This window comes from Lissotriton helveticus, chromosome 7 (assembly GCF_964261635.1).
Source record: "Lissotriton helveticus chromosome 7, aLisHel1.1, whole genome shotgun sequence".
NCBI lineage: Eukaryota > Metazoa > Chordata > Amphibia > Caudata > Salamandridae > Lissotriton > Lissotriton helveticus.
This window is the reverse complement of record NC_136068.1, coordinates 1,019,118,875-1,019,139,460: the sequence shown is the minus strand read 5'-3', so window position 1 is coordinate 1,019,139,460 and position 20,586 is coordinate 1,019,118,875. Positions and strand designations below refer to the sequence as shown.

Below are 20,586 nucleotides of genomic sequence, written 5' to 3'. Positions count from 1 at the left end.
CCCACGGACATGCTACTGAGTCGTCCCTGCCTCCTTCCAGACTACATAACAGGTATGTGTATCACGCCAGTAATAGCAGTAACAATTCAGCATGTACCAGGCTTCTGACTGATGCTGGATACAGTTTGGAAACTGGGAGCTTCGTCAGGAATACATACCTTGGGACGTGCCAAACAGCATTTAGGCGGGTCCACGTGTGGTGTGTTGGAGATTTGGTCTCTTATTTGAAATACTGAAACAAGCCCGCGAGCAAAAGAGGCTCTGTGCGCGTGCACATCGGCTGTCCGGGCGCTAGCTGGAAGCAGAGCGAGAACGCCATGCGCGTGCACATCGTCTGTCCGTGCGTGCACATGGTTTGTCTCCCTTTGCGCACCAAACCGTCAACAATAGTCTCGTCAAGGCGAAGCAGCACATGCGCTGCGCTCGCTAGGCGAGACCTAAAAAACAATTTAGAAAGGGCTGTAATGGGAGTCAATTGAAAAGCTGTGTGGAAAATGGACGGTGCTTCAAGTCCATAGCGGAATACAGCATGCCTCGAAGAGCAGCGCTTGCACTGTCCAGGCTCGACCTAAAAAAGGGGAAGGCTGCTGTAGCTGCATGCACTGCATGCAGAGCTACTGGAATTGTGATTGTGCGGCTATGGCGACTTTTCCATAATTGTAAATTTGCCACATAATTCATGTGCAGCATAATCTACAGATTTTAACAACAAAAAATTGTTTCTACCTCAAACGGTTCAAAAGTTAGTAAAAACGCAGCAACACGTTGCCACCCAGTGGAAGGCCCTTTGCAAAATTTGACTAGCCAACTTTGGGTGCTATCCTGGTACTAATGAGGTACAATTAAGGCTCAGACTGTGTTACTAATGAGGTACAATTAAGGCTCAGACTGTGTTATATATATATATATATATACACACACACACACACCAGGATGATTTTAAACTGTTCGGAAATGTAAGTGGAACAAAGCAACTCTTTCAGTGATGTTAAAGATAATTTGATATATAAAGTCGTAAGAAGTGTCATTTCTGAGGAAAGTGTTATTCATTTAGCCACTAGCTTTATATATGCAGAACATAACCTTTAAAATGATAACTGTAGTTGGGAGACTAAAGCCTCTTTCATCAATTAGACTTTCTCATTATACATTCATGGAATGCAGCTATGTGTCCACTGTCGTCAAGCAGATAATGAAAAGTTGCATTATCTTTAGTGATTTCAGTGGTGCTGTGATATGCGATGTCACCCCTGATCAAGAGCAATGTTATAAGCTGGGTTGGGGGGGGGGGGGTGTTCGCTCTAGGATCATAACTGTAACTTCCATTCAACTGAAGGTGAGGTGAGATTTTTTTTTGTGCATATTTTATTGGTATTTGCATTGTGGTTTCTTACCCTTGTCGAGCCCCAAAGTGCTTTCTGAGTGATAAAGTAAGTAGTTATTCTGTTTGCATCATTTATGTAGCACTTTGTACCGCTGCCAAAGTAATGACGTTGTATAATCTGCATCTAGTTGCTCGGTGTTTCGGAGTGCATGGTTGAAAGAATGTTTGTTTTGCATTACGTCTTTGTGGGACGTCCGAGTGAGGGTTGGTGAAATGCTGGAAGCGAGTGTCAAGCTTTAGCACACGAGGGGAGTTATGTCATGTTGCAGTGGGGCATTGAGAGTGTAAAGAAACTAAGAAAACTGTATAGTAGTAACTTTCAAAAATATCTTCCCTACTGTCATCATCAAAGGCCTTACGGGAGGGAGAGAGACTCCTTACTGGTGCATTTTTCAACTCATCTTACTTTTTTTTTTTTGCATTTTCCTGATCATTAGCGGATAATCTCTGCACAACAATGCCTTTTCAGACATTAGCCTGGATTTCATACCAGGCTTTCTTTGACCAGAAAAATGTATGGATCTTGGGTGACCTCTACATATGGTTTGTCAAGTTAGAATTGCATCACACCTCATTTTATCTCTAACTTTGAAGCTTTTGTGGAATTTGTTTCCTAGGAAGTTTCCAAAGGGTCACTTAGGATCAAACACACCAATTTAGAGATTTTGTCCTTTGGAAATCCTGACTGCTTCTCGACAGGTCGATAGACCTTTGCCACCCATCTGTGAATGAAGCTGGAGCAAGTAATTAAAATCCTGGATATATCAACTGTCAAGTTCTTAATGTTCAGAGGTTGATAGTTTTCAAAACCTTTATTTATCTTCAAGAATTAGTATGATTTGTCATTTTTATTCTGATTAGCCCGAATTACAAAAAATATCAAAGAAAAGATTGATTAGCAACAGCATAAATCAAATACAGTGTTCCGTAAAGGAAGAATGTCACTAGCGAAGACCCTGATCTACCCTACGTAGAGAAATCCATAAAGAGTTCCTTTCCGAAAAGGGCAAGATTTCAAGGCATATAGAGAACTTCCCATAAAGAGTTGTTCTAGAAACTTAGCCGAGTTCCCCGCAGTTGTAGTAGCAATTGTCTGAATATCAGAGATAGGGAAATGATTGTTGCAGTAGCATTGATCAAAGGAAGAAGGGAAAAATGGATATAGTCACTTTTAGTAGTAACGGTCGGTAATGATCAAGGAAGGGAAGAATAACGAATGACCATAACTCCCTAGGAAGACTCTTTAATGTAAAAGCACATAATAATGTAGCAATTGTAAGGATTATTCTATACTTTCGACCAATGGAAACTGCTCATCCAATGGTGTTGTCAACTTCTGATGCTTCTCTCCTCGATTCACACTGTAAACATTCACACCAGTGTATAGTAAAACAATGTATCATACATTGGTATCATGAGAACCTTCTTATTTAAGCTAAAGCTGTGTTAAATGTTCTACTGTGACAATAGACTTAGTCTAATGTACAAAACAAATCTATCAAATGTTGTAGTTAAGCATACAAAAAATATATCTAAATCATAATTCATTCTATCAGTCTATTCATGTTGCATTTTAGCAAAGCTTATTGTTTTACATGTGACTTTACATGGTATGATGAAGCTAAAGAAACAGATTTCAAGTCAGCACAGTCTTTAACAGGATGCTGGTGCTAGGCAAAATGTCCTAAATAAACATCTATTAAGCTTTGAGCAATAATCCAAAGAAATGGCTTTTGGGCCTACTAAAGTGGTACATTTAAGTATGATGATGTAGTACAAATAAAATTCTAAGCTTTGTTAGCACATATATTTGAATAAGCAAATTCTCCAACGCGTGAGTGGCTACTGGATTATTAATGCCATTCAGAATTCTTTCACGTTATAAAGCAAGCACATTTTTTCTACATGTTGTTTTATAGTATGAAAACATTTCAGCAGAGTTTAAAGGTGCAAATCTAACATGGTTTACATGTCGAAGTTAGATTTTTAAAGTTATTTCCTTCACTGTTGAGTGTTGCCAACTAGTCTTTGGACCAACACTCTCCGCAAGCTGTACTCTTGATGCAATCATAACCCCACGCAATGGGACAGGAAACCTAATCTTCAACCTTAACTTTCGCATCGTACACACATTCCTATTCCAGCACTGACCAGATGTAGACCGCAACTAAACCTGGATGCCTCCCTGGTAAAGCAGTTCATGACCATTGGACCCTCTGAAATTGAATGATTTCACTAAGGAGCCTTGGAGATCTTTGTCAAATTAAACCCCCCCAAAGCATTATTAAACCATCATCATTGGATGGTGGGTTGGCTGAACTTGGGTATTAAAATGCCAAAACCATAACTAGATACTGTGAACAGGAAATGAAGGTTAGTGCACAGCCATTTCTCTAAAGTTCCCCCCCCCCCCCCCCCCCCCCAATCGGGTAGTTTCAATGTTCAAATTATTTCTGGGTGCCACCTGGGTGACGTCTCTTGTCCTAGATACCTGTTGAGTACTTAAAGAAATGTGCTTCTAATAGTCATTAGCTGCATCCCCTGGTGCACACCATGTCTCCTTGGTGTTCGTCAAGGATTCCTTTCCAAAAATGTACTCGATTACTCTTAATGTGATTCAATTCTTTTATTCAATTAAAATTTTCATTTTTCTTTTGTAATTACTATCATTTCCATATATTTATGTTTCAAATGCATTTCTTTGACATCATCATATTTCGTATATCCAATGCATTTCGGGCATTACGTGCCCTTCATCAGGGAGTATGTGATGTCAAAATTGCGGCCGGGTTCGCAACATCACAAAATTGGGTAGAATGCTTAAGACGCGAAGCGTCTCTCTCCTGTTTTCATGTCGGAAGCGTCCCGCCCGCAATTTTGACATCACATACTCCCTGATGAAGGGCACGTATTTTTGGATATACGAAATATGAAGTGGCTCTCGAACTTGGACCTGACGTCCCTTACCACCAGGTGGAATTATACGAGAGTAGCAGAAGTTTGACGGCTTTTATCACACCTTTTGGGTGTTACAGATTTGTAAGGATGCCATTCGGCCTCGCTTCTGCTGCTGCTGTGTTCCAACGGTTAATGCATAGTTAAAGGGATCAATGGTATCACCTATTTTCAAGATGACATATTAATAATGGGACATGATCTTAAAGAGCATGATAATAGACTGGATTTAGTTCTAGAAAAATTGATGGATAAAGGGTTGACTGCTGAATTTAAAAAAATGTAAATTCAGAATGAATTCTGTAACGTATTTAGGACATCAAGTTAGTAACAAAGGTATTTCTCCCCAAAAAGTTTTGATGGAGGCTATTGAGAAAGCACCGTCTCCTACTTCTAAGGATGATGTGCGATCCTTTTTAGGGTTATCCGAGTTATACTCTAAGTTCATTAAGAACTTTGCTACAAAAACTTATAATTTGAGACAGCTCTTAAAAGTAAAGAATGAATTTAAGTGGAGTGGAGAATTGGAACATGATTTTCAAAACATGAAGACAGATCTTGCCATTGCCTTTCCTCTACAAGCTTTTGACAATTTTGCCCCCAGCATTATTACAACTGATGCAAGTGACAAAGGGTTAGGGGCTGTTCTCTCACAAATCAATGAATTAGGTAAAGAAATCACTATAGCATTTGCATCACGCTCAATATCTCCATCGGAGGTCAGATATTCAGTCATTGAAAAGGAAATGCTAGCCACAGTATGGGCTATGACTAAATTCAGGCAATTTGTTTGGGGAACCAAATTTCTCCTACGTACTGATCATAAGCCCTTATTAAAAGTCTTGACTTCTGAAGGGATTATTAAAGCTACTCCACGTATAGCGAAAATGAGTTTAAAATTACTTGATTTCAATTATGAAGTTGAATATCTACCTGGGAAGAGCAATCGGGTAGCTGATTATTTAAGTAGATCTCCCATTCAACAGGATTTTGAGTCTTATGAGGAAGAAGGTAATTTCAGTGTGGCTGTAGTACTAGATGGATCTGAAGGAATATCTAAAATTGAGTGGAACAATGGATTAAGTCAGGATGAGGTCTTATCCAAAGCAAAAAATGTTGTTACTAAGGGATGGCCCAACAAAAATGATTTAAATGGGGACTTAAAAGCTATGTGGGAGATACAGGATGAACTGTCCATCGATGACGATGGTTATATTTGTAGAGGTGAGAGAGTTTTTGTTCCACTAGTTTTAAGGAATAAGGTTTTAGAAATTAATCATGAGGGTCACTTGGGCATTTATAAATTAAAATCAAGAATCAAGTTACTTTATTGGTGGCCTGGTATAGACAGGGATACAGAGAATTTTGTCAAGAATTGTTCTATTTGCTCTGACTCAGATAAATCTTTGAAGGCTTTAAGACCTACTCTTGGGTTCAGATCACTTCCTGATAATCCATGGGAACGTTTGTGTATTGACTGGTTGGGTCCTATTGAGGATAGTGAAGGTATCATTAAACATATTTTGGTTGTCATGGATGTTTTTTCGAATTGGCCTGAGGTAGATGTTACTGAGAATTTTGATGCTAAGCATGTTACAAACTTTCTTCAAAGTTTATTTATCAGGGAAGGGATTCCAAAAGAAATCCTGAGTGACAATGGTCCTCAATTTACTTCGGTAAAATATGTAAATTTTCTGGAAAGAAATTGTATCATCAAAAAGTTCACACCCATATATAATCCTGCTGGTAATGGTTGTGTTGATAGATTTAACAGGGTTGTAATGGGTAGTATTCAGGCTGCAGTGAATGCTGGTAAGGGCTGGGAAAAGGAGCTCTTAGCTACGTTATGGGCATATAGAAATACACCTACTAGAACTGGATATAGCCCTTTTAGAATTTTAAGGGGGAGAGAACCTTTTTGCAAAGATAAACTAGCATGGAGCTTTAGAAAAAATCCATAGCAAATGGTCTCCAGCCCTTGTGAGACCTAATATGAGGAACATGTATGATTCAAGGGAAACTCAGTTTGACAATATGCACAGTGCCAATGACTTCTCTTTAAAAACAGGAGATGTGGTTAAGGTAAGATTGCCTAACAAAGTTAAAAAGGGGTTGCATAAATATTCGTCTCCTTTACAAGTTGTGACTCCGTATTCTAAGTCTGCCAAACTCTGTGATGGTAATATTTGGCATTACAACAGGATGTGTGTATATAAGAACAACAATTTGATTGTACAAGAAGTAGTTCCCTCATCTTCTTATTCTTGGATGTGGGATGAGGTTATGGACTCTGATTATATTGTTATGAAAAATATACCTCCTAATGAGATAGTGGCGCGATCTTTTTCTGATGCCACTAATTCACAAGTAAATGTACAAACTGTTCCCAGTACTATCCGTATTGGAAGAATTACAAAAGTTCCTGCAAGATACAGGAGTTATGTTATGTAAATTGTGTTGTGTAAGAGGGGATTGGGGGTGTGTTATGGATTTTAATTGTTATGGATTTAAATTTATATTTAAATGTTTTAGTTCTTATAATTTCTTTATATTAATTTACTAATTCTTGTACTATGTTATTTCTATTCTGTTTGTTTAGCTGACCTATATAACAGGGTTTCCTTATGTATTAGTAGTTGTATGATAAAGAAAGGAGATGTGGCTTACCTGCATCATGGTCTCATTATTTAGTATAGGAGTTCTATGTTACATCATTAGGTAAGTGTTCCATGATGCATCACTGAGGTTATGTATTCTAAAATGGTGTCCAGTCCGTTAGCTGTTGGACCTGGTTGCATGATTACCTGATCCTTGTACCTGCTTGGAATAAACATATAACTGATACCTGAATATCATCAGGCATAATCCTTATTACATATACCATGCTTAAGGGTTGATACATTCTATCAGATTTAGTTATTTGTGGTGTGACTTGCAGGCATGTGACTCGTATGTTATTTAAATCACCTGGGACACTGCACAAGTGATGCCGTACCTTTTGAAAAAGACAGTTTGTCAAAACGCGTCAGGGACATCACGTCTCCTTCTGTCTGTCTGCGCTATTGATAATAAATGCTGTTTTTCCGGACCCGGACTGTGGCACGTCTTTCCTTTGCATTGCTAATAATGGGAAGTGCTGTCTCATGTAGCCACGGCCGCCCTGCAGGGTTGGGGGCCACCGACTACAGCGGTTGATTTGGATTGTTTGAGGGGGCATGACCCGCTCGCCCCGCCGCAAGCTTTTGAATTTATCGGCGACAGTTGTGGCAGGATAAGAGAAAGAAAGCCGAGGGAGGTTGATACCTCCTTCCCATGGCAGGATCCGGACACTGCGCACATTTGAGATTGTGTGGGCACAGTAAGGAGCTTTTTGGGTGCACCACTTCTTCCAGGCTAGCCGTACTTAACGTTTAACACCATGCTGGAGTGTGCAATGTTACACAACATCACTGTGACAATACAGACATTGCGCTGCACACTTGAGATGCATTATGGGAATTGTAGTGTGACTTGCAGGCATGTGAATTGTATGTTATTTAAATCACCTGGGAAACTGCACAAGTGATGCTATACCTTTGAAAAAGGCAGTGTGTCGAACCTCGTCAAGGCCATCACGTCTCCTGTCTGCACTATTGATAATAAATGCTGTTTTTCCGGACTCGGGCTTTGGATATATGCATATCTATCTATATCTCTATCTATCCCCCCCACGATTTCGTTTTCTTTGAAGTCAGTGGCTGAATTCTAAATAGTTTGTTTAGTTGTGAAATTAAGGCACATTGGTGGATTACTGGATGCTGTTGTGGTAATATGTTGGGATTTATTCATAAGCACTGTTGGTAAAGGCATCACTTATTGAGGAGGAATACATTTGACTTTGTGGGAGGTTTCATCTTGTAGACCTTTTGTGTTCTGAATGTGATGTGAGGCTGATTTTCTTGCGTTCATGATTTTTATTTTTGGTAAATTAAATCGTCTGGCTTGCTTTTGTTGTATATGTTGAGAGCTTTGTGGTACTGTTGCTACATTTGTTTTTCCCCAGTATGTTTGAGTGTATGGTTTGTGGGTTTCGGGTTCTTCATCACCTTTAAGTAAAAATGTGTCCATGGTTTTAAAATAGTTGATGGATGGATGCATCATTTTGTTCTTTATTCAGTTCTAATGGATTCCAATACCGTATTTTCCAGCGTATAAGACGACTTTTTAACCCTTTAAAATGTGCTCGAAAGTCGGGGGTCGTCTTATACGCCAGGAACCAAATTTTGGGAGTGGAAACAACGCTCCACCAACCTTGAAATTGGAACAGATTGGGGCCCTGTCAGTGCCCCCGCCGTGTGTCATGGCTAAATAGGTATGTCCCTGGTTTCAGCTGGCCAGTGCTGGCACATAGTCTAAGGCCTATGCCTGCCCGCTGTTGTCCTTACCGGCTATGGTAGTCGTGCCGCTCCGCTTTCACTACCCAGGTGCTGATGCCACTCAGCTGGGCCACAGGATATGCCTCCGCGTCGGTGCAGTCGGTGCAGTCAGTAATGGCAGCGCAGCAGCTCCAGTGGGGAGGAATTTGTGCGCCCTGTTATCTGCCAGTGCTCGTGGGAGGGGGGATGCAGCGGCATGTGCTGATCTGGCATCTCTCTCTCCTTCCCATTTGGCCATAAATCTCGCTTTCATCGGAAGGAGAGGAGCGTCAGTTAATGGCCATAGAAAGGGGACTGTAGAATTTTCCCGCCGGCAATACAGCAACATAATGTTTTGCTACAGTTTCCATATGGTATTTCAGAAGGGTGATTACAGTGCATTCCTGTTGAATCATCAAGACACTGCATTCTTTTTAAGATCGGATGGACAGTTCTTTACACTTCATGTCACGGAGGAGGGCTAGAATCGCGGGTAGTCTTATACGGCGAGTATAGCACGAAACCTACATTTTATCAAGAAAAGTAGGGGGGTCGTCTTATACGCCCAGTCGTCTTATACGCCGGAAAATACAGTAGATGTTATTCTCTGGGGGTCCTTTTTAAAAAACATTTTTATTTAATATGTGACCTGAGCAATATTAGTCAACAGCTATCGTGCCAGATTTGTCTGAAAAAATGCAGTTCTTTTTGTTATTGCTAGTTTTGGTTGTTTAGTAGTTTTAATTTGAATTATGTTGTATTCTGATTTCTGAGCTATTTGTGGCCTTTCCTCACACCTCGGCGCAGCCTGGAAGGCAACGTGTTTGTACATCAAGAGCTATACATTTGTTTAAATAAAGATTTGTACATTTAGTCTTGAATGATTGAAGTTGCTATCCTCCCTCCTCCACAAACGTACTCTCATCTCCACTGACCCTTTGCAGTTAGGGGCTCACCACCCCTCCTTTCATAGGTAATTGTCTTTTATCAGTACATATTTTGTTGGCCTCCGTGTCATGCCATCAAATTTAGATTTTTCACAGCCTGCTGGGCAGAAAATCTGGATTTTATTAAAGACACGGAGGCTAATATTATCCCTCCACTAACTGACCCTCCCTAAGGGTTATATCTTTTAACATTTTATGTCTCCTTCTTTTCAGAATAAGAATACATACGTTTGTTTAATGGAGATGGCTCCTTGGACGTCTTACTTCAAGTTTGAATTTTATTGCCGTTATTCTATTGGTTTGCAGCATTGGACAAAGAAGGATGATGGCTGTGTGTTCATTAGCTATATATATCATCTAGAATGTTCACAAGTTCTATGTTCTCTTCATTGTTACTGCTGAGCTGTGGCAATAAAGGAGAGCCATCTTCCTTCTTTGTCCAATGCTGCGAAACAAAAGGATAAGGTCAAAAAATATTCCAACTTGAAGAGAGACGCCAAACGAAACATCTTCATCTTCGTAAAACAGGAGACGAAAGATCCTTATTCTGAAAAAAGAAATAATATAGATGTTAAAAAATATAACCCCATGGGAGGGGTGAATAGTGGAGGGATAATATTAGCCTCCGTGTCTTTAATAAAATCCAGATTTTCTGCCCAGCAGGCTGTGAAAAATCTAAATTTTATGGCATGACACGGAGGCCAACATTATGCAAGTTCAAAGTGAATTGAGAACATTATCAATCACATTATCGATAGGTCTAAAATAACATTTTTTAAACATAGTTTCATTAGACCAATCTGCGGCTCTTAAAATATCTTGGAGCCCTCCACCAAGCATAAAAGCTTTAGAAGCTGAAGCACCTCTAAGAGAGTGTGCACCAAATCAGGGCTCGACAAATCCACTCGCCCGCTCGCATTTGCGAGGGAGAATGGAAGAGGACGAGCTATTTTTAGGTCCTACTCGCCCTTTCTGGCGAGTAGGAAATCAAACTAACTTTTGTCTTCCGTCTTTAAAAACAGAGCAAAAGTGACAAGATAACACGATTTAAAGGCATTTTTATTGCTCACAAAGGAAATGAGCAATAAACATGCCTTTAAATCTTGTTATCTTGTCACTGTTGCTCCGTTTTCAGAGACGGAGGTCAAGTGGGTTGGAGTCAGGTCGAGGGGATTTTCCATGGTACTAGACCTGCAGGACTAGTACCATTTTTCGGATTTGTCGAGCCCTGCAAATATTGAAATGTCAACACCACATTCACTCCTCACTTCTTTCACCCATCTTGCGAGAGTAGGAGAGGAAACTGGTTTATAAGGAGATCTATGGGAGATCAGGAGTTGTCTCAGAACCTCTCAAATTGACAGTCCTTCTTTCATATTCTTTAATACATTTAACAACACACAATCTTTCATTCTCAGGAAAGAAAGGACAGAAATAGAAGAAGACATAGTTTTAGTCCTTTTTTTAAGATAAAAGCAAACCCCTTCAGGTTGAAAGGCTCTGCTCGAAACGTCTAATGCCTTAACATCTGAAGTTCGCCTGAAGGAGACTAAACAAAGTAAAACAGTAATTTTATAAGAAATACGTTTGAGGGAGAGGACATTGTTCTCTCCCCATGAAGAGATGAGACGCAAAATGTTTCTCACGTCCCACAAGGCTGAGTATTTAGGAGTTGAAGGGTTGAGAACACGCATGCTTCTCATCTTTTTTTTGGTCAAAAAACTTTGACCAACAGAAACACCATCAACTAAGGAGTGACCCGCAGCTATCGCCGACCTATAAACATTAACAGTTCTATAACTGAGGCCAGAAGCAAAAAGCTCTGAAAGAAAATTAACCACTTGAACTAAATCAACTGAAACGGGATCATGATGTCGTTGAAGACACCAGCGAACCCATTTGTTCCATGCCAATCGATACGCCTTCCTTGTCCCAGGAGCCCAGGATTCAGATATGAGTCGGAAAGCATTGTGCGAAAGGCCAGGGATTTGCCATTGTCGCCTGAAATCTTCCAGGCCATCATTACTAAAATGCCTTGCTCTAGGAGGGGATGAGATTCGCCCTTAGGTCCCAGGTGAAGACGGTTTGAAAGACGGGATCAGTATTGGAAAGTCTATTGCCATCTCCAAGATGAGTGGGAACCATGCTTGAGACCTCCAGAGGGGGGCTACCACTATCATACTCTGAAGGTATCTGCGAGCATGTAAGAGTAGGCGCGGGAGCATTACAAATGGCGGGAATACATATGGTTTTAAGTTTTGCCAATTCTGGAGGAAGGCATCCACTCCGGATACCTGAGGGTCTGGCCTCCAGCTGAAATATTTCGTTACCTGGGTGTTCAATCTGTCTGCAAAGAGGTCTGTCCCGAAGGGGCCCCATTGTTCTTGAATACTCAGAAATATCTTTCTGTTCAGTTTCCAATTGCTGGAATCCCTGAAATTCCTTTAGAACCAATCTGCCACACCATTGTTCAAACCAGGGATATGTTCTGCCGTGACTGACAGTCCCTTGTTCAGGCTATACTCCCAGAAAAACTTCGCTATTTCTGTCAGGCCCTTCGAATGTGGCCCTCCTAGTTTGTTCACGTATCTCACCGCAGAGACATTGTCCATGCGAAGCATTATAGAACATTTCATAGTTTGAGTAAAGCTTCGAATTGCAAAGGAACCAGCTAAAAGTTCCAGACAGTTGATGTGCATGTTTTTCTCCTCGCGTGTCCACCGCCCCCCTGTCGACAGGTTGGCGCAAGCTGCCCCCCAACCTTCTAGACTTGCATCCGACTCTATTATCATGTCTGGGGATTTGCCGAAGATCGCTCTGCCATTCCATGCTTCCGCATTCTTCAGCCACCAAGAGAGTTCTTCCCTCGACTCTACGTCCAGGTTGGTCATTTGAGTGTAGGATTGTGACGCCTTCAGAGCCTTCGCTTTGAGTCTCTGAAGAGCCCTGTAATGAAGAGGGCCGGGGAAGATCGCTTGGATGGTCGAAGAAAGGAGACCCAGGATTCTCGCCAAAAGCCTTAAGGGAAAAGAATCTAGAGAGAATCTTTTTTAACTCTTTCCTGAGTTTCTTTATCTTTTCCTTTGGTAACTTCAACTCTCCTGATAGCGTGTTTACCATGAAACCTAGGAATTGGGTCTCCTGTGAAGGGATAATGCAAGACTTCTTTATATTTATGACAAATCCCAGATATTCCAGGAGCTGGATGGTAAGATCTGTGTGACGAGAAATGGTCGACTTGGTCTGAGCCATGATGAGGATGTCGTCGAGGTAGATTATGAGCCTCACACCCCGTTCCCTTAACCAAGCCACCACTGGGCGCAGCACTTTGGTGAAACACCAAGGCGCTGAGGACAGGCCGAAAGGGAGGCTGGGAAACTCCCAAAGTTTTCCCTCCCAAGTGAATTGTAGGAACTTCCTGTGAGGGGGCCAAATATGGATGGTCAGAACTTCCTGTGAGGGGGCCAAATAGGGATGGTCAGGTAAGCGTCCTTCAGATCCAGGCGTGTGAGCCAATCGCCTTTCCTTAGAACGTCTCTGAGTAGGTGTATTCCCTCCATTTTGAAATGGTGGTAAGGCACCCATCCATTTAAGCTCTTTAAGTTTATCACAGGTCTTTGGGTCTTGTCTTTCTTTTCTACTAAGAAAATATTGCTTATAAACCCTCTCTGAGAGCCTTGTTTTATAGCCCCTTTGGCGAGGAGATCCTAAACCTCTTGAGAAACGAGTTTCCTCTGATCTTGAGAGAATATTATCTCTCGGGGAGGTTTTAGCTGAAAGGGAGTGCCCAGGAAGTCTATTTTGTAACCCCTTATGGTTTGTAATACCCAAGGATCCTGTGTGATCATATTCCAGTTGCCAGAGAAAAGGGCTAGTCTGCCACCCACCTTTATAGGGGTATCTAAATGGTCTCCCACTGCACTTACCTGTGGAAAGTGACCTGTTTCTCCTATCTCCACGTGAGAATCTTCCTCTGCCGCGTTGTCTCTGAGGGTAAAAGGTCTGGTTTCCGTAGAATGATGATTGCTGATATCTGTTTCCACGTCCAAAATAGGGTCTGGAAGAGGATTGACCTCGGCCGGGGAATCGACCCCGCATTCTCCCGGCCCGTCCAAAAACTCTATCCTGGAAGACTTTTTTAATTTCACGTTGGGACTTCTGGATTGAACTAAAAGCTCAAACATATTTTGCCATATCGCGTATGAACTCCTCTCCAAAGAGGAGTCCTTGGGGAGTTTGGACCTGTCTCCTTATTTGCTAATTCAATAAGTTTAGGGTCTATTTTAAGTAGAATCCCCTTCCTACGTTCATTAGACAGGGCAGTATTGGCATTGACAAGGAGGCAGATAGATCTTTGAACCCATTCGCGCAGTTCTTTAGGGTCAACGGGAATGCCTTTGACATAAGCATTCTCTGCCAAATCAAATATTTTAGATAGTGGGCCAATAATATCAAGAAGGCGGTCTTGACATGACCTGAGCCCTTTGTCTATGCCCTTTCTCGGGTCTTTTGCACCTTTAGCTATAAATGCAACGACCTTAGGGTCTAATTCGGGAGTGAAGGCGATTTTATCTGGAAGTGATGGGCGAGGACATTCCGATCTCAATCTTGATCTCACTTCCTTGGGAATTTCCCTCCTTAGCCAAAAGCTAACATAGTCTGCGACATGTTGGGATGGTAACCATTCGGGAGAAAGGGGATGCCTTATTAGTAAGGGGTCAAACACATTATCCCCAAAGGGGTCAGTGAAGCCCATCTTGGATCCTGATGCCTTGTTTGTTCCCTCCGAGCTCTCCACGGAGTCATTCTCCCGTACCTCAACGTCCGAATCAAAGGGAGATGAGCAGGAGAGGTCTATCTCCGCATCATGGTGATCGTCGCTATCGATATGTATAGGTGAATCTGGACCTGATTCTTGTCCTTCTGTGGTGCCCGAGGCACCGTTCTGATCTCCGCCCTGGTGGCGAGATTGAGCCAATTTTGATGACACCTTATGTTTTTTGTGGAGAAGGTAGGTTGTTCTCCCGCGGCTCTTTTCTTTGGGGCCTTGACTGCCCCTTCTTTAGTGCTTGAAGTGCGAGTGCGAGCCCCGCTCATAGAAGGCCATGCCCCCGTAAACTTTTCAAAATTCTTATTTATGGTGTCCAAAAACTTTTTATTAATGGTTTCGTTAAAGGAGTTCATGGCTTTATCCATGGCTTTAGAAACCAACATTTCCAACTTTGCACCTATTGAGGCATCAGGGTTAGAAGACATTGTCAAATATAAAAGTAAAAGGACAAGATGCCCAGTAGTCTTTAACTCCTTCGACGCTCATGACGAGCCCAGCTCGTCATGGAGTTTCCATTGATTTCAATGGAAATTACATTGAAGATCCAAAATAGCCTTAGCATCCAAGTGGTTAACCCTATTTAAAGAGTGTCCAGCAGTCTTTTACCCTATTAACAAGGTAAGTTAAGCACAAGCACCCCAAGAAAAATCTCTCAGGTCTATAATAATCCTACCTCAAATTAGACCTGTTTCCCCTTTTTTTTGGGGGGGGGGGATATATTGTCACTAATGAGAAAAAACGGGGCAAGAACTGAGGAGATCGCGATCGTCGAGTCAACTGTCGAAAGGTTTGTAACTAAGGCAACGACGCACGGAGGAGTTTGTGCGCGTTGCTAAGAGCTTTTCCTCTAAGCCACGTACCCTCCGCGACCGCGTCAGAGGCATGTCGCGGGGGAAGGGGAATGCCGAAAAGACCGATGAGGAGACGGGAGGTAAGCGAAAGGCCGCGCCGACAAGCAAGGCTAGCAGGCCGTCGATCCGGCCGGGTTGTGGGTGTGGGTGGTGTCCGCATAGCAACGAGATTGCGTTCGCGTTTAAAAGACGCGAAGAGAGAGGAGCGGGAACACGAGTCCCGAATGTGAGTAAGGGGGTGGAAAGGCACCCGGAATGAAGGTCAAGAAGACGGGCATCAAGGAAATAGATCAGGGTACTGATTAAACAGAGAAGGTCAATAAAGAACAGATATACACAAAACATAGGCAATGTAGAAAAAACATAGCAGTCCTTAGAAAGGAGAGAGAAGAGAGTTAACAATAAATTAGCGCAAGGTAGGGTCAAGTGGACCCAGATATGCGACAACAGGGTGAAAATCAAGCAAGCACGTGCATCAGAAAGGACGAGTAAAAAGGAGGCACTTATCTGTGTGAGCAGCAGCAACAAAGAAGGAAGATGGCTGTGTGTCCATGAGCTATATACCTTTCTAGAATGTTCACAAGTTCTATGTTCTCTTCATTGTTACTGCTGAGCTGTGGCAATAAAGGAGAATTTGCATAATATTAGCCTCCGTGTCTTTAATAAAATCCAGATTTTCTGCCCAGCAGGCTGTGAAAAATCTAAATTGTCTTTTATCAGTACATATTTTTCCGTTTGGCAGTGTTGTGATTTTTCGTTTTACTATAGAGGGATTCTCTAATAGGATTCAACACTGCACCTCTAGTTTGGTTGACCAGCTCCGTTTCTGCAGAGCAAATCTTGAGTTTAGTGTGCTAGAATTTGACAGTCCTATTGGTGACTTGAAAAAGGCATCAGTAGTGATAGATTAGTAGTGCAGATGCTGTAGGGTGTGTGGCGAGATTCTGACTGGTAGAGTAGATGCCATTGAATGTTTTAAGATGTGTCTTGTACTTATGGTGTAGCTGTTTTGAGATTGGTTAAGTAGGGTCCTTAGGCTGGTAGTGCAGGTGTTATTGGTTGTGTTTAGAATATGTCTCCAGATGGCAGTGCAGATATTGTAGGACTTGTTAAGGAAGTGTTTCCATGTCGAGGAGCAGATTATAATACACTCTTAAGAAGATGTATCCAGATAGTATTGCAGTAGGATGTGTTAAGGAGCTGTACAGCCATGATGTGCAGATTATATAGGATGTATTATGGTGGTATATGTGTATTGTCGTGTGGATGCCTACAAAGTATTAAGGAGGTGTCTCTGGATGGTAATACATATTCCGTTGAACATGTTCAGCATGGATGTTTGGGTTGACCGTCATCTGCCTTTTTAGGTCTTTTTCCTTTTCTGCAACCATTGGTACACCTTCTGATCCTCAACTTCCAGCCTCCACCCCTGACTGCATGTCCAACCTCCTACAGTAACTTTTTATTCTGGCCACGCGTCTGGCTGCCTCTAATCTAAGAGCCATAATACTTGCCCTGAAGAAGCATAGTTTGTTAGACCTGTGCCAGTGTGTGCGTCCTGCAGAAGAGAGGAATTTTCTCTCGAGCAGTTCATGCACCTTTCCCTTCCATTTCTCCATGCCAAGACGCCGAATTTCTAAGCCCAATGCCTTTCCCTGGTTGACTTCCCGCTAGGGCTCATATACGACCGCCCTTTCCCCTACCTCGGAAAGGGTCGGGTTCTATTAAACTTCTTTCAGTCACGGGGAGTTCTTTGCTGTACAGCCAAAACAGTTTTAACTTTCACATCTGGCTGTAAATTAGTTTTCTACTTTCAGAGGTCGTATGAAACCCTTATAAGTCAGGGATAGACTGCTGGAAAATATGGGAAAGGAAGAAGAAAGCCAGGCTCTCACTTTCCTAGAAGGAGTGATTTTGAAACGACCTGGAGTTTGGCCAACACGTACTCAAGATTTTTTTATTTTTTTTAAGTTCACTTTTGCTACAAAAATAACTGCGAACTTGTGCTTTTTCTTATGAGGTTAGCCTGCTGTGATCCAGTCTTGACATCTGGGTGGTGCAGTTTCTTCCTGCTCGCTGAGAGCTTTGCTTTCTCTTGACTGTGGCGCCAGTGCACTGCTGGGGCCGTGTTGTGCTGTGTGCAGGCTCGTCAGGGATACTTGGTGGGGTCTCTGTTAGATTGTCGTTTTGATGTCTGTATCTTGTTTTCTGAACGTCCTCCTGAAACTTTACTCTGTATTACCTGTCAATTTTTTGACCAGAAAGACTGTTTGATAAATTGTAGATTTAATTGCACGCTCTATGGGCAAGGTAGTTTCACAATAATGCAGAGATAACATAAATCTGACGGTACTGTGATAGTGTAGTAATTCTGAATGTATTGCAGTGTCGTAGTTATGCTCCTCAATTTGAGAAGCAATTATTATTCTTGTCTTATTAAAGTGTCATCGTGGATTTCATATATTGAATGCTGTCATGGCCCTCTACTATAATGGCTTTATTGTAAAGTTTATTATTTTGGTTTATTTTACTTGTTTTATTTTCTCATAGTCTTATCTGCTTTGGAAACGTGCTGTATAAGTCTAACAATGATGCTTACATTGTGGGGACGTCGTTGATGCAGTAGGGCTGCTCGCAAGGGCATTGTAATGGTGACTGTTTTGCAAAGTAATGGATCATAGCTGAAAAAAATCAAAAGTGGTTAGATATTAGAGGTGCCTGAGGGCCCGTAAGAAATGGGCACTAGGAGGCTCATACTTGTAGCATAGCTTTTGTGTGATCGTTAAAGTAGGGCTCTTTAGCTGATGCTTGTAAAGATCTGTATGGTACAGACACCGACCGCTTACAAGAGAAACACTAAAGGCACTACAGAGTGACCCTTTCAGAAGGTGTGATGAAGCCCAGGCATCATCCTGTGCCCCTACTCCAAAATAAAGGTAGGGAGTGATTAGAAGAAGGACGCTCAAAGGATTGAATCTCACACTGCAGCTCTTGTTCTGTAGGGACCGTTTGCATGGTAAACCGTGCCACCAAAAAGGTCTCGGGCACAGAGAGAGTAACTCAATTATTACCAAAGAGGAAATGCCTATTTTTCTAGTTTCCAGTATTCGTTGTGTTATTCTCCTGCTTTGCTTCCTCTTGAGCATGGTTTGCCACAATGGACACATTAATACATTTGAGGTGTAGTTTTCAGTAACATTTTGTTAGGGACTTAAATATGAGTCCGTTTTCTGCCCATGTAAATGGGTGGAGATCTTGGATCTGGCAGAAACTAGAGTGATCCTGGAGAGCTTGGTTGCCTATTTTATATGAATGCTGTAGTGATTGCAGTTGATGATTTGCCCTAATAATGGGTCTCTCAGACATTGTTTTGGATACATCCCTCAGCCATTATCATTTATTCTAACGTTATGTTACCTGTTTATATTCATGATGTGGGTTCCTCTCTAAAGATGTAAGGCGATGCACACCCAGTCTGCTCATGGATCCAATTCATCTGAAACAAAAATCATGATTTCAGCATTTTTCATTCAGTTCTCCCTGTTCTAGCCTGGTTAGCAATCTCATGAGAGAGAAGCAAGAAATAATTGCCAAGGCATTATTCAAATGCTCACATCCTACTGACTTTTTTTTTAAGTAGGGTTTACATGGCCTCCGAATTAGAGACTTTAGTACAGTAATTTTGACGTCCATGCTTATTCTTGACTAGACCCCAAATACTGTTTGTTGTAATGTCTACTCTAAAAGATTAGGTTCTAGTGTTCGAATCTCCTCTTATCAGTCAGTTTTGTGGCTTAAAGTTGTAGGAGTTTTACTGTACTCTTTTGTATTCCTTAAGGCTTGTCGCTATAGAAATCATTTAGTAATTGATGGTTTTGTTTCTTTGAGTTCTCCCTGTGCTCTTTTGCTGTAAAATTCCATTATTGTTTCTGTGTCTTAATATTGCCCGGTTTTCTTGAGTAAATTAATATGCTAGTATGGGGCATATACCTAGGGATCTTGTTGGGAAATTTTAAGGGGAGAGGTTTCAATCATGCCTCACTTTATTGGTATGTACATTTTAATGTATAGATCGTTAGCAAATGGTAGTTAGGAGCAGGCAGGCGTCAACAATGGGCTGCGGTCAATAATGGCTCGCTGTGTTTTTACAGAGTTTGCTGATCTACTTATCAACTTTACATGTGCTAGTACTACTTGATTTGTGGACGGGTAACAGAGTGGGCAAAACCCCTGAACCCAGAGCATTGTCCTCCTCGGTTACATAAGGCCCAGTATGCTGTCATTTGCGTTATTTCTTTGATTGTCTTTGTACACTGGGTATTCATTAAAAGGAGCCAATTTTTGCACTTTAATAAACAGGATTGTTAAACTTCGGTGATCTTCTACTCCAGATGGAAGATTGTTATTGTGACTTGCAGGGCACAACTTTGAATTCTGGTTAGGCCTCCTTGGCCTTCTGTGTTTACGAGGTCAGCGTACATAGTACCATTAAATTAGGCAACCTGTTATTCACAGCACTAAGATGTCAAAAGTGGGCAAAAACAATTACTCTTACTGTCTAGTGGGCTGGCTTAGTACCGTGTCTCTAGTGCTTCTCTACAGGGCACTGTTTCATTCACATAGATTTGCTTGTTGCAGCAATATCTGAAATACTCACAACGTGACGGTGCTTGATTCTACTAGGTCTCCATCTCAACATGTTTTTTTCACTTGCAGCACCAATGTGGTAATGAATTATTCCGAGATAGAGTCAAAGGTTCGGGAGGCAACAAATGACGACCCTTGGGGACCTTCTGGACAGCTCATGGGAGAGATCGCCAAGTAAGTATGGTTTGTGGACTGCTGCGTGGGGAGGTAATGGGCAAGGTGAGCAGCGGTAGAGAAGGCAAGCCAGAAGTTTTAAATCAGCACTTGGGTTGTCCCTTATTAGCTCTGTGTTTTGACAGTGCAGCTGTCAAATAGACCTGTTGCTAACAATACTCATGGGGTGGGCTTTTGCTTGTCCCTTCCAGTCATTGCCTTTCTTTGCAAACCTCTTTGAGTTATTGGGTTGAGACCTGGTTACTCATGTCTTGACTCGCCCTAAGGGACTATTCATCTGTCACTTAATGCCATAGGCTCTTTGGATGTATCCTTCTGCCTCCACTAAAGCCCCTTTGCTGGGGCAGCCGTGCGCCATATAAATACATATAACATAACAACACAACATAACATAACACTGCAG

General features: G+C 41.8%; 1 protein-coding gene across 1 annotated transcript in view; it reads left to right on the top strand.

Annotated features, from left to right (window-relative positions):
- The window catches only part of CLINT1 (clathrin interactor 1), a 630,396-nt gene that overhangs the window by 91,377 nt on the left and 518,433 nt on the right, over window positions 1-20,586 (top strand). The window contains exon 2 of the mRNA XM_078653723.1: window positions 20,079-20,183. Within this exon, the coding sequence (XP_078509849.1) occupies window positions 20,079-20,183 (105 nt within the window). The remainder of the gene's footprint in view (window positions 1-20,078; window positions 20,184-20,586) is intronic.